The sequence below is a fragment of the Oculina patagonica genome, chromosome 8, assembly GCF_052425735.1.
Source record: "Oculina patagonica isolate OP01 chromosome 8, crgOcupat, whole genome shotgun sequence".
NCBI lineage: Eukaryota > Metazoa > Cnidaria > Anthozoa > Scleractinia > Oculinidae > Oculina > Oculina patagonica.
The window spans coordinates 30023455-30036939 of NC_135765.1; the positions used below are offsets into that span (position 1 = coordinate 30023455).

At 39.5% G+C, this 13485-nt stretch overlaps 1 protein-coding gene and 1 long non-coding RNA gene across 5 annotated transcripts in view; one reads left to right on the forward strand and one right to left on the reverse strand.

The window, feature by feature from the left end:
- The window catches only part of LOC144664014 (uncharacterized), a 253535-nt gene that overhangs the window by 236807 nt on the left and 3243 nt on the right, over positions 1-13485 (reverse strand). The window contains exons 2-11 of one of the 4 annotated variants that reach the window (XR_013572719.1): positions 13197-13380; positions 11825-12109; positions 11033-11188; positions 10418-10489; positions 9944-10030; positions 8872-9079; positions 7825-7882; positions 6626-6935; positions 5578-5769; positions 4560-4853 (exon numbers count right to left, since the gene is read on the reverse strand). Coding sequence is in view for 3 of the 4 variants with exons in the window: in XM_078525118.1 (XP_078381244.1) it covers positions 4758-4853; positions 5578-5769; positions 6626-6935; positions 7825-7882; positions 8872-9079; positions 9944-10030; positions 10418-10489; positions 11033-11188; positions 11825-12109; positions 13197-13380 (1648 nt within the window). In the remaining variant the exon portion in view is untranslated. Of the gene's footprint in view, positions 1-3738; positions 4854-5577; positions 5770-6625; positions 6936-7824; positions 7883-8871; positions 9080-9943; positions 10031-10417; positions 10490-11032; positions 11189-11824; positions 12110-13196; positions 13381-13485 lie in introns of those variants that run through there. The other 3 variants (XM_078525118.1, XM_078525119.1, XM_078525120.1) reach the window with 3 other exon arrangements.
- LOC144664034 (uncharacterized) lies at positions 700-2787 on the forward strand. Its single transcript, XR_013572735.1, has 3 exons — positions 700-1249; positions 1402-1500; positions 2063-2787. It is a non-coding gene; the product is annotated as an uncharacterized LOC144664034 (long non-coding RNA).

A 13485-nucleotide genomic window follows, 5' to 3' on the forward strand; every position in this document is an offset into this window, starting at 1 on the left:
GTGGCACAATGGAACAGTGGCATAATGGAACAGTGGAATAGTGGCACAATGGAACAGTGGCATAATGGAACAGTGGAACAGTGGCATAATGGAACAGTGGAACAGTGGCACAATGGAACAGTGGCACAGTAGAACAGTGGAACAGTGGCACAATGGAACAGTGGCACAGTAGAACAGTGGCATAATGGAAAAGTGGAACAGTGGCACAATGGAACAGTGGCACAGTAGAACAGTGGAACAGTGGCACAATGGAACAGTGGCACAGTAGAACAATGGCATAATGGAACAGTGGAACAGTGGCACAATGGAACAGTGGAATAGTGGCACAATGGAACAGTGGCATAATGGAACAGTGGAACAGTGGCACAGTGGAACAGTGGCATAATGGAACAGTGGAATAGTGGCACAATGGAACAGTGGCATAATGGAACAGTGGAATAGTGGCACAATGGAACAGTGGCATAATGGAACAGTGGAATAGTGGCACAATGGAACAGTGGCATAATGGAACAGTGGAACAGTGGCATAATGGAACAGTGGAACAGTGGCACAATGGAACAGTGGCACAGTAGAACAGTGGCATAATGGAAAAGTGGAACAGTGGCACAATGGAACAGTGGCACAGTAGAACAGTGGAACAGTGGCACAATGGAACAGTGGCACAGTAGAACAATGGCATAATGGAACAGTGGAACAGTTGCACAATGGAACAGTGGAACAGTGGCACAATGAAACAGTGGAACAGTGGCATAATGGAACAGTGGAACAGTGGCACAGTGGAACGATGACGCAGTGGAACGGTGGCACAGTGGAACGGTAGCACAGTGAAATGGTGGCACAGGAAAACAATGGCATAGTGGAACAGTAGAACCGGGGAAGAGAGGCAGAGTGAACAGAGGTACGGTGTAACGGTGGAGCAGAGCGCCAGCAAAAAGATAGCATTGACCAAGGCATAGTAGAACAGTGGCATAATGGAACAGTGGAACAGTGGCACAATGGAACAGTGGCACATTGGACCAGTGGCACAGTGGAACAGTGGCACAGTGAAACTGAGGCACAGTGGCACAGTGGAACGATGACACAGCGGAACGGTGGCACAGTGGAACGGTGGCACAGTGAAATGGTGGCACAGGAAAACAATGGCATAGTGGAACAGTGGAACCGGGGAAGAGAGGCAGAGTGAACAGAGGTACGGTGTAACGGTGGAGCAGAGCGCCAGCAAAAAGATAGCATTGACCAAAAAATTAAGGTAATACACCTGTGAAACAATACGTTAGCTAAGATTTCACGGTTTTTTAAACTCTGTTAAGGATTTGTCATTCTAAGCTAAGTTTTATGATAAGTGACTGATCATGCACCTTCACATTTTCATATAATAAACTTTTACTTCTCCCTTCTTAGTTAACCGAGCAAGAGAACCGTACTGGATAATATTGCCTGGGGTATTACCAGTTCACGGACCAAGCAGACATTACTTGAAGGTGTGGTCCTGACTATAAGGTAATGTCTGCGTGCGTTAGGTACATGGTATAGATAATGGCTGTAAGCAACCGAAGAAGAAAAAACTATATTATATGAGACGCAAACGTCTTACTTGGTTTAATAGACGTTAAACTGCAACCAGGATATACAGAAATTTTCTGAGATATACAGCTCCCAGGATATAACTGAATTTAGGCGAAACCATTTTATTTCACTCTATCTGGATAACTTCGTATTCAATGAAAGAAAATGACTAAATGAAGAAATGAAAAAATAAGAACTTTCTTTATTACACGGTTAAAATATAGGTATAAGATAAAAGGCATAATTCTCCATTTACTGGTTTACATATTTATATTACAGTCCGAGACACCGATGCAGAGAACCATTTATTAATGTTTTTCTTAAGGTAGTCTGAGGATTTTGCAGCGCGTAGTTTCTTAGGAAGATTGTTCGACAGGAAAGCACCACTGTAGGTAGTCAGTATTTGGTTTCGGTAGAGACAAAGCTTTAAAACATTTTTGTTGTAACGTTGTAATCAACTTCAACTCTTTACTGTTTTCTTTTTCATTTCTTATAGCTTGTACCCGCCAGTAATCAGACGAATGTAGAGAACGGGCAAATGACACGACCATAGCTCAAGCAGTTCTCCATTGCACAAGACCATGCGCCATCGTGATACTTGTGCAGATAAAGCACAGTTTAATTGCAAGTCGCACCCAACTGCGCCTGTAATTGCACAAGTAATGAACAAATTTCAAACGGATGGACTTTGGGTAGTAAAGAAGAAGAGGTGGGATAAAATTGGAATTAAAGAAACTCGGTACGCCGACAGCTTTCCTAAAAGAGCTGGAAGTTGTTTCAGAAAGGCCTTCCCAAGAACTGATCTTCAAAGATCTTTTTAATGAAATCTTGCAAAATAGAGACCAGGAGCTTAAAGACGTCTACTTTATCAGCGTTTCGTTTGCTTGCCAAAAATCGTATACGCTTCGAATTAGTTTTATGTGCTGATATCCGATCTCGTCCCGTGCTGTAATTGTAAAACGGATTGAGCTTCGGGAAATGCACTATAGCAGTACCATTACCATTTTATTAAATCAATCTTTTAACAGTTATATGTTAACTTCCTCTGTGGTTATAATTATACATCGTAATTTTTATCTAAGTTCGATTTCTTGCAATAGCTTACTTGAATGCTTCTTGGCTTGAGTGGAAGGACTATGGAAAAAAGCGATAACGTGGAACAATTCGCGTTTCTGTAGCTATCAAACTAATGTGACATTAAAATACGTTTTTCGAGTGGGATCAGTGCCTTGAATTAGTTGATATTTTTGTTAGTTAACATCATACTTACACCACACAAGATAGTGATTTTCACGTTAATAATTTTATGCATACCATGACCTAGCAACACTTCGAACGCACTTTCGTAGAAGATAATGAAAATCCAGTAAAAGGAAATTGATGTATAATCGAAAAGGACAACACTGCACGCTAGGTTTAGGTTTAGTAGAAGGTCTGTTACAGTGGCTTTTTACTATAAAGAAAACAAATTTGGAATTTTCAGTTAGGATGTAAATGGCACACGACTGTTTGGTTCATTCTCTTGGAGAATTTCTGGACGTAAAAGAATATCTGAAACGTTAGTCCCGTTCCCAGGGGGTACTCCGACTTGTAAATGACGGGGATGATCGAATGAAGGCAAAACTCAGGACCCAAAAAAATCCCTAAGTCTTCCGACATTACCCCAAGAAATCCCTGGACCAAAAATAACCCCCCCAAAAAGCCCTTGTCAAATTACCCCTAAATTGCCAGGAGGGGTTATAACGCTCGCGTTTGATTATTCATCATACCATAAATACGCCAAGGCCGTGCCAAGGCACTTTAGTTTGTTTTAAATACCCTAAAAGAACCCCTATTTGAATCAAGTCACCCAAAAAAATACTTGGCAAATCTTCTTACCCAAAAAAATCCCAGAATCGAAAATTTCAAACCCAAAAAAATCCTTCGATCATCCCCGTCATTTACAAGCCGGAGTACCCCCCCCCCCCCTGGGGTCCCGTTTTCCCGGTGGAACGTTCCAAATGGAAATTCGTGTTCCATTTACCGTTTTGCATCTTTTGTACCAGTTGCAGGCCTGATAAAAAATTCAAATAAACGCTTATTACTGACTTGACGTGATTCTGTTGTCACTAAGCTATCGTTTGATTTCCTGGCAGAAAGTGATGTTTCTACCACGCTTTATGCTAATTTTTGACGAACCCCTACTATGTGACTAATCTCTCTCAAGCAGCCGCTTACCATTTCCCCAAAGGTGGAACGGATCACCCAACAATGGCTTTATACATCGGGTTCCATGTTAGCAATGTTCTTACGCAAGTAACACGCCAGAGGATATGATATTTGAGCCGTTGAGTCTATTATACCATATTCATTTTCTTGCGCACATTAATTTTAATCATCCCCTTTATAATTAGAAACGCGATATACTTATAATAACATCAGTGATTTTGAAGGCCTCCCAAATTGTAATATATATCAAGGAGTATCGCTCCCCGCATGAGTGTTATTTGATTGATTGTTTGAGAAAGTGGTACGAGATTTATTTCAAAAAATCACTAAGCGAAGTAATGAATGCGAATTACTTTGAATTCAAAACTCAAGTAAATAACTGCTCTATGCCATTCTTTAACTTTTATCAAACAACAGGAGGTACTTCACTAGGGCATGCAGTCGGAACTTCTTTCAAGCGTGTCTTCCCTTTAAAAAGAAACTTTCAATTTTAATGAAAATCAATCAAAAGAAAACCTTACAAGAAAAACAAATTTTAAAAGGACTATAAATGCCTCTTTATTGGGATATATTCTATAAATAATAAGTTTTTTAAAGTCTATTCTTGATAAATTAAAAATCGATTCCAAATCAGGCAATACCTTGTACACGACAAAAGCATGGTAACTTGAGATAAAACTTCACTGAACGCATGTGTCATGCTTGTACTCTACTATCGCAAATAATTTATAATTACTTGACGTAACATTACAGTTTCCACCGACAAACAACTTTTGTCCGTGGACCACTGACGGGAAGCAGGTCATGTCTCCCTCACACTGAAGTCATTTACAATATCTTAAAATTTACAACAGTTCTGTAATTTACAGAGAGACAACACAGCTTGTACGCTAGCTTAAGGACAGGCTGCATTATGTACATCTGGCTTGAATCTGCTACCTTTAATTCATCGGTTCTCCACTGCAGTCCTAGACACTTCACATCTAGCACTGCGTGTCCGTGACACAGTCTGGCTGTATGCTTGTTCTCAATAGAGGACTTACAAGATTGTTTGACACCACATCCCTTGGTGCTTTGTCCTATTAAAAAGAAAGAAAAACAACTCAATGACATTGAAGATAGCTTTCAATCAGATAACAGCATTCAAACATTTTTATTGTCTATCTTTTGGCTGTCGTTTTCTTAGTATCACTGACTATTTTACTGCTGTAGTCACTTGTATTCAGTCTGTCACGTGCATGGTAGAAAGAAAAAATTCGACCCAATGATCTCACCCCATCCCCAGTCGAGCCAGTGATCTCACCGGTCGGATGCTCTAGCCACTGAGATACAAGACATATGTCTCAGTTGTCTCCATAGGAGGTTCGAGCTCAGAAAGACACTATTTCACAGTGTAATCAATCAACCAACCGATCAGTCAGTCAGGCAGACTGTCCGTCAGTCATTCAGTCAGTACAGACAGACAGTCAGGTGAGCCAGTCAGTCAGTCAGCCAGCCAGCCAGCCAGTCAGTCAGACTGTCAGTCAGTCAGTCAGTCAGTCAGTCAGTCAGCCAGCCAGCCAGCCAGCCAGCCAGCCAGTCAGTCAGTCAGTCAGTCAGCCAGCCAGCCAGCCAGCCAGCCAGTCAGTCAGCTAGCCAGTCAGTCTGTCATTTAATTAGTCAGTCAGCCAGCCTGCCAGCCAGCCAGCAAGCCAGCCAGTCAGTCGATCAATCAGCCAGCTGATCAATCAGCCGTCCATCCGTCCATCTGGCAGTCAGTCAGGCAGGCAGGCAGACAGACAGGCAATTAATCAAGGAACTCACATTGCTACTTTGGAGTACATTTCTTTGTTTCAAGCTCTCAACACACACTTCATGTAATGCCTCCACTTGATAATACTGTGCTGCAGAATGCAATCCCGGCAGGAGACTGGAGCTCAAGTCACATGATCCAACATGGAGAAACTCCAGCAGCGCTTCAAACACATCACTATCAAACTGTTTAACGATAATAACCTGAAAAGAAGAAAAAACAAAAACTCAGTTACTTTTGACTCCTACAAATTCTATGGAATGGACGGCATTTGATGAGGACGGTCAAACGTACTGAATCTCCTTTTCTCCACAAAACAGTTCTGTGTCAGCTGATCAGTAATGTGCAAATTTCAACCACTGTGTACATGCTATGACAGAAATGATAGAAGGAATCTCAACTGCTGCTATTTTGCATGCCTGTGTTTTATTCTTTGCATGCAAGACAGAGTGATTCACAACCAATCGTACACAAACTGACAGACGGACAGACAGACAGTCAGACAGACAGACAAAATTGGAGAAGGGCCAGTCAGCCTGTCAACCTTTGTCTGTCAGTCAGTTTTGACTGACAGACAAAGGTTTGTCATGGTTTACGTGATACAGGTATCATGTTAAAAAGAGTCACATGCTGCCTCGCCTAATGAATCCAGCAGCAATAAACAACCTCCCCTCCATAAGTTCATCATAAGCAAGAGGTTTATGGGGGAGGGGGGAAATGGGGTGAGAACATCCCACTTCCTTAGTGGTCCCCCCTCTTTGTGCTTATTTGTATTGCAAAATATTATGCAATAAAATATTACTTTGCAAAATTTTTCCTAATTTCGACCATCTTGGGAATCCTGCTTCACATGGTCGCTTCTCCTGCCTCCTGTAGATATATATTCGTTCGTCTGCCCCAGAATGAACTAATATCCCATCCAGGGAGAAGAGCTATACTCTTAGGGCTTCATACTAAGAAAACCAGAGTTAAGCCCAGAGCTGAGCTACCAGGCTCCAAAAATGCTTTTATTTCTAAGAGTTTCTACAATACTCCATAAACAAGACAGTCTAATTGTACCTCTTGACACTGTAACTGTGGCAAACCCACTGATCTGTCAGGCTCTTTCTTGTGTTCAAGATCTGTGACTGATTCTAATGTCACCGACTCGTCATAAGTACTGTCACTCTCGCTTCTACTTCGCCGCAACTTCTCAAGGTTCACCTTGCCACTGCGCAACCCTGTGTGCATCATGGGACTGGGGCGATTCCATGAGATTCTTCGTTGTAACGTTGGTGGTGTTGCGGTTGTTGGCGAAGAGCTGTTCTTGCTTACAGGTAAATGCACGTAAGCATGACCAAGATCTTGTGAAAACATCTTGTGAAATACTCTGTTAAATGACAATTCAACAGTGGTCAAAGGCTGATTTCTTCAAAGCTTGTACGGAGGGGGCATTTCCCAAAAGGGTATGGTTTTCGAAAATACTGTATTTTCTCGAATAAACACCGGATACCGAATAAACGCCGGGTCTCCAAGGTGAAGTTGAAAATAGGCCCCTTAGGTATTTGTTTGTGGTATAATAAGCTGTAGGTATATTAGCAAGATACATTTTGTCAAAAATGATGAATAAAAACTGTTGCTTAATGAAAATTGGGCTCAAATAAACTGCAGGAGTCAAATAAACGCCGGATCCACCAGGCTGAATTTGAAGTAAACGGCTGTTTAATCGAGAAAATACGGTATTTTCTTCATACGTTTGAAACAGGGTAAAGATTTTGACTGTTTTGATATGAAATAGAGTATGGTTTCTGGACTCTAGTTAGCAGGTTGGGCATGGGGCTACTCACCCCATCCCATAAAACACAGTTGATTATAAAAACAATGATGACGATGACGACGACGACGACGACAGAGGAGAAACATTTTGGTACATGTATCTTCATATAACAATCTACTGCTCATAGTCCCAACACTGGGCCAATATTTTCAACAACAGTGCTAGCCATAGTGCTTGCCCAGGACGTATTTTATTGTGATTGTGTATTTGTTACTGTAGTTAAGATGGCTAATATAACGTATTTTCTCGGTTATAAGGCGCACTCGGTTATAAGACGCATCCCAAACTTGGCAACTTTGTCATGCTTAGTTTCCAAACTGAAAATTTTCAGAAACACTCGGTTATAAGACGCACCCCAATTTTAGCAAAAACTTCTCAAGAAAAAAACAGATGCGCCTTATAACCGAGAAAATATGGTAAAATAAAACTCAATGCTGTTTACTTGCTCTTAGCTGACATGATTGACTTCACTCCGATGAAAATCTTCTTATCTGCGTCTCCTAAGAGTAGATAAAACACATTACTTAATAATGTTGTTTAACTGATCTGAGGTAAAGAAGATCTAGTAAAAAATTTTCAGAGAAGTCAAAATTTTTAAAACTAGCCAGTCTTTAAATCCCAGAAAGATAAATTCAGAACTTTTGTTTTCAGCCATTGTTTCATGTTTAAACTAAGGATGAAGAAATAGATTTACCCTTTTCCAAAGCTCCAAATGTTTACTAGATACAAGACCTTATAATAATATAAATGAAGAGAAATCCTGAAAGTGAAAATCGTGAAAGGCAAAAAAAAAACCTGTTCTACAGGCTTACAAATGCTGGGTGGTATTCAACCATCAACTACGTCAAATTTGAATGACTGGCAGCCCAATTACAGTGCTCGAAATTAGCAGTTGTCCGGTCGTCTGAGACGACTGAAACTGCGTTCGGGCAACCAGTTTTGAGGAAATATGCATTTCTTGCCTTCATCTCGAATGAAATTCAATTCTGAACAAAGTTTCATTCAAGTTTCTTTATTATTACAATCTTAAGTTCTGAATTTTTGGCTTTTTTAAGCGAACAGATTTTCACCGTTGTCTGAGAATACATCTATAGTTAGTTGGTTTGAGTTGTGTTTTTGCAGGTGCAAGGATTTCTACACCACTTCAGAAAATACAAAGGAGTATTTTCATTAACAATAAAGGTAAGTGAAAGTGTTGTCTTCATTTATAATAAAGGAATTCTGCAGTTTTGTTGTCACACCACTGTGAATGTAAAATATTAAATTAATCGTCTCACGGCCTGAGAACAGAAATTTTAACCAAAAACCATAATTTTTTTATTTACAGCATTTCAAGGACAACCAAGCCCTCAGCAGGGCAACTAAACTCAAATGTTAGGTTAACTGGCATTTGCCATAAGGACAACCTAATAGCACTGCTATTAAAAGGTAACTAACAAAAATATTGTTTCACATGGTGAGATCAATCAACACCGCAATTATGTCTTACCAACTAGAAACGCTACCAGGTCTTCTCTATCAGGCTCTGCATGGCCAACAGAGCTAAAATCCCTGGACACTTGGGTAACTGTCACATGATGCTCATGAAATGCACCCGGAAAAGCTGAACTTGGAGAAATTTTTCTGTCCTCAGTAGGATGTGAATTCCTTGCAGCAGACTTGAGAAGGCTTCCCATTATAAGTGTCCTGGTACGAGCCTGTATGAACAATAGTAGAAACCCATGAGTTTCTGACAACAAATAATTAGCAGCAACAGATATTTAAGGGGGGGGGGGTGAACCTGGGTCAGGGCCTTCCTTAATTTACTGTGGTTCTAATGTTTATGTACTTATTTGTAGATATAATCCTAGTATTTGAGACCACTAAAAAAAGCTTGAGCACAACTTCCAGTACCTTTTGACATTTTTAGATTTCACTTTTTATCAATGCCTGTTCTGAGAAAAAGGATAAATAACACGCATAGTAACCATTACAAAATCCTCTGACCATTAATGAGTAAACTTTCTTACATCGGAAGAGGCTGATGACAAGCTTGTGCATTGTTGTATAAAACACATTAGTAGAAACTCAACAGTGTTCTATTGAAAATCCGTGAATCTGATTGGTTCTCCAACTGTTTTCCATTAACTGATAGAAAACGATCGCGTGCTTGTTGCTCGTTTAAACATTAATTTTTCTTCATTTTTGGCTTATAAGAATGTAAAATTGTAGGTTTTTGGACTGCAGTCCTTTAAGAGTTTTTACTAAAACAATTCTAAGACTCCTCACCCTCGTTTTCTATGGGCGATAGTCAACTCGGCTGCACCTCGTTGACTATTCGCTCATAGAAAACTGGGGCTCATGGTCTAATTGACTGTTTGCAAGTTTACAAAAATGCCCAAGTGCAGATTGGCTGAACTCGTGTGCAGTTTTAATATTCACTTATCTGCTAGTGGATTTATATTATTGCTTTGTTCTCTTGATGGCTCTTTCCGCATTCAATTAATTGTGGCGTTTTAACCATTGAGGTTTAGAAATAGTAACTAAAGAGCATAATAAAGTAAGTTCATTTAAGCACTCACATGTAATTTTGCAAAGTTTGGTGACCTGTGGCAGGCTTGTTCACCATGAATTAACTTCCTGAGAATCCAGTCTCTAAACTCATCATTCTAAAACAAGACAAAAACATAGGTAATATGTTTTAGAAATTATTGTTTATTACTACTGACACTTTACAAGCAGTGATTTGAAAAATCAATTATTTAAATGGGTACCGGCAAATTGACTGCTGGAGGTGGGGGGGGGGGGGTAATCCTGCGATGGACTAACATCACATCCAGGGGGGCTAGCTATACTCCTAGTTGCTTAATGCCCCAGAAACCGAGGTAAACTCTGGCTGTGCCACATGGCTTGGACACAGACTTTACTTTATTTTACTTGTACAAGTTTAACATTGCAAACTAAATGTGATGCTAAGAAATTTTGCATACGTAGTGATCATGTATCATTTTATTGATGCTAAGTAATCTTGTATATTTTACAGAAACATGTCAAACCTTCTCGAACACATGCCTCTTATACAGAGGTGGTTCATATGGCAGCACATTATCCCTTGACACCACAGACACCTGCAAGATTATGAACCTAGTGATTAGTCACTGTGGTAGACATTATGTACACTGCAGAAATCCTCAGCTGTTGGGTTAAACCCTTTCATCACACAATGTGAAAGGGGTACCTTTTCTGTTGAAAATGCTATATGAAAGGGTAAAAATTCTAGGTTGTCAAGGGACTGTCTGGTATTGGTCTACCAATTTTTAACTAAAAAATTCTTATTTTAAAAACAGAATAAAACTCCAATACTTTAAATTAAATTTTACTAATCCGTTGCAAAAAAAACTATAGATCTTCTCCCAACATCCCCAAAAATTTACAAAACAGGGTTAAACATAGATATACAATGTATGAGATAATGAGAACGTTTTTGGATAATTTCTAAATGCAATGGTTTAACCCGTGAGGTGTCGCGGGGTTAAGCTGTGAAAAAAAAAACCAACCTTCAGGTATCTTTCCCTTTAAAAAAATATTTCAGTCTACCTTTTTCAATGGGTCTGTTATTTTAATGTGTTGCAGTGTTTTTTTGTCAGAACAAAGATGAAGTAACCACTCACTGTATAAAGGTCTGGATTGTTTTCCATGTCAACTTGCACGATGATAAAACTATGCAGAAAGTTTGATTTGATGCAGTCAGGAACAAACTTGGTCCTTGTTGCTTCCATGAAGATGATGCAGACAATGTCGTTACCAATGTGTCTCTTTCTTTGAAGCTGCAAGAAAAACAAAATGTTAAGCAGTCAGAGCTGTCATCAGTAGCTGACAAATATCCGATATTATGACACAATTATCCACAAACAACTCCATAGTTTTCATTTGAATGGTCACACACTAGGGTTTCGTTTCATCCACAGACTTTTAAGTAAGAAACACCTTGAACTGTCAGCGAAGAGTCACCCATTAGGTTTTCATCCAGTCAGACTTAAAACTTAGAAACTCCTTTTAAAATAAACAGTTAGTGTACCACATGAATGTACTGCTCACTAGCTTTCATCTGAATGGTCACACACTAGGGTTCCATCCGCATTAAACTTAAAAGTTAAAAACTCCTTGAACTGTTGGCGATGAGTCACCCACTAGGTTTTCTTCCAGTCAGACATAAAACTTAGAAACTCCGATCCTTGAACAGCGCAATTAAGAAAGCACTGCTCAATAGATTTATTTTGAATGGTCACATATTACGGTTTCATACACAAACTTAAAAGGTAGAACCACCTAATGTACATCTGCAACATAATAGATTGTACCACATAAAAGTACTAACCACAAACTGGCAGATTTCATGATCAGGAAACTAACATTATAACATTTAAGCTAGGGAAATATAACTATTTAAACATTACATTCACCTTTTGAGAGTCAGATTCTTCAAACGGAAGAAGTGTTGAAACGTGGAACATGATCTCATTATTGTTGAACTTGGTAAACACAGAGTATTTTCCTGTTAGGTCATTATTGCCGTCCAATCCTGCACGATATTTATCAAATCCTCGCAGCCTGACCCTTTGACCCAACAGATCAAGGAATCCATCAAATGACTTGCTGTGAGACTCGTTACCAAATAGTTCTTCTTCAGTTTGCTGATCCTCCTTCATGTAAACCACACCAAATTTGTAGGCTTGCTTGTTAAACGCCTGCAAAATACAGAGATTTTCTTTATTTTAGATGCTGTTCTGCCTATTGCTAGAAGGCATTTATGAAAGGTAAAAATAAACTGAAGCCTGAGTTTGGGCCAAAGTGACCCTTACCACTAGATGATTGGGCGATTCCAGAAAATATCCACACCATACCACGGATGGCCTTTTTGGAAATTAGAAGGCAAGGGGGGTTCTTTGAACTGGAATTTCAAAGGCATGGAGGGATACTTAGGATTGGAATTCTGAAAGCATGGGAGAATTCCAGATCTTGGATTTTCAGGAGGAGACAGACAAGAGTGTGTTCCATGAAAATGTTTATTGTGTGGACGACCAAATATTCGTAAATAAAGCACGAACTGATGACCATGATGCGGATAGGGCTGCAACGATACACCGGTACACCGGTGAATCGCGATATTTTTTGTCAAGATACGAATATCGGTATTTAAACGAAATATTGCAGTATCGTGAAACAATAAAATTTTCTTTATCAACATTCAGAAATTACTGTTTTTAATGACTTTTCGCCTAAGTCAAAGCCCTCAATAGCGATTCATTAAACTGAGGGACAAGGAAGTTCCATACTGCTTCTGATCACATAAAGATGCGACAATTAGTTGTTGGCTGACACAGTCTTGTGTGCCCACAAGCAAAAACACTGACATGCGGTTCATGAGAACTTCAGCACATAAGTTTTCCCTGCTGATGTAGTGGAAAAAACTTTGTTACCAATGAATTTAGTAAAATTATGGTACTTGTCAGTTGTATGTAAATGTAGTATCGTATCGTGTATCGTATCATGGCGCTTGTATCGAGGTTTGTATCGTATTGTGAGAAAATGTATCGTTGCAGCCCTAGTCGCAGGATACAAGACAGGTATCCGCTGAAGTATCGATTGATCAGGCATGTGTTTGCATTCATTTACGAAAGAAAACTGATAAAATGTGGGTTGTACATCAAGCTTAACTTCTGAGGCCTTTACGTTGATAAACTTCTTCATTTATTTAATAGGCAGCTCTTTTTTTCTTGACAAAGTGGATCCCACAGGATAATAAAATTGATAAATTTTAAAGTAACAACTCACACTGTCCATCTTGAGAAGTTCTGCTGGCGCTGATGGAGCAGTTATCAGCTTCATGGGGGTCTTGATATCAGCTTGTTGGCTTAAAAATTGTACAACATCTTCTCGACTTGATAAATTGATATGATGGTGATTTGAAGAAGAGAGCAATCCAAAGATAAGGTGATATGAAGAGCGTATCATAATCCTATCAGTTCAAAGTAAACAAATTTTGATCAAGTAATCTTTACAGAGACATGCAGTATATTGACTATAAAAACCCATCGGTGAGCAATTGCTATACGGTAACCAA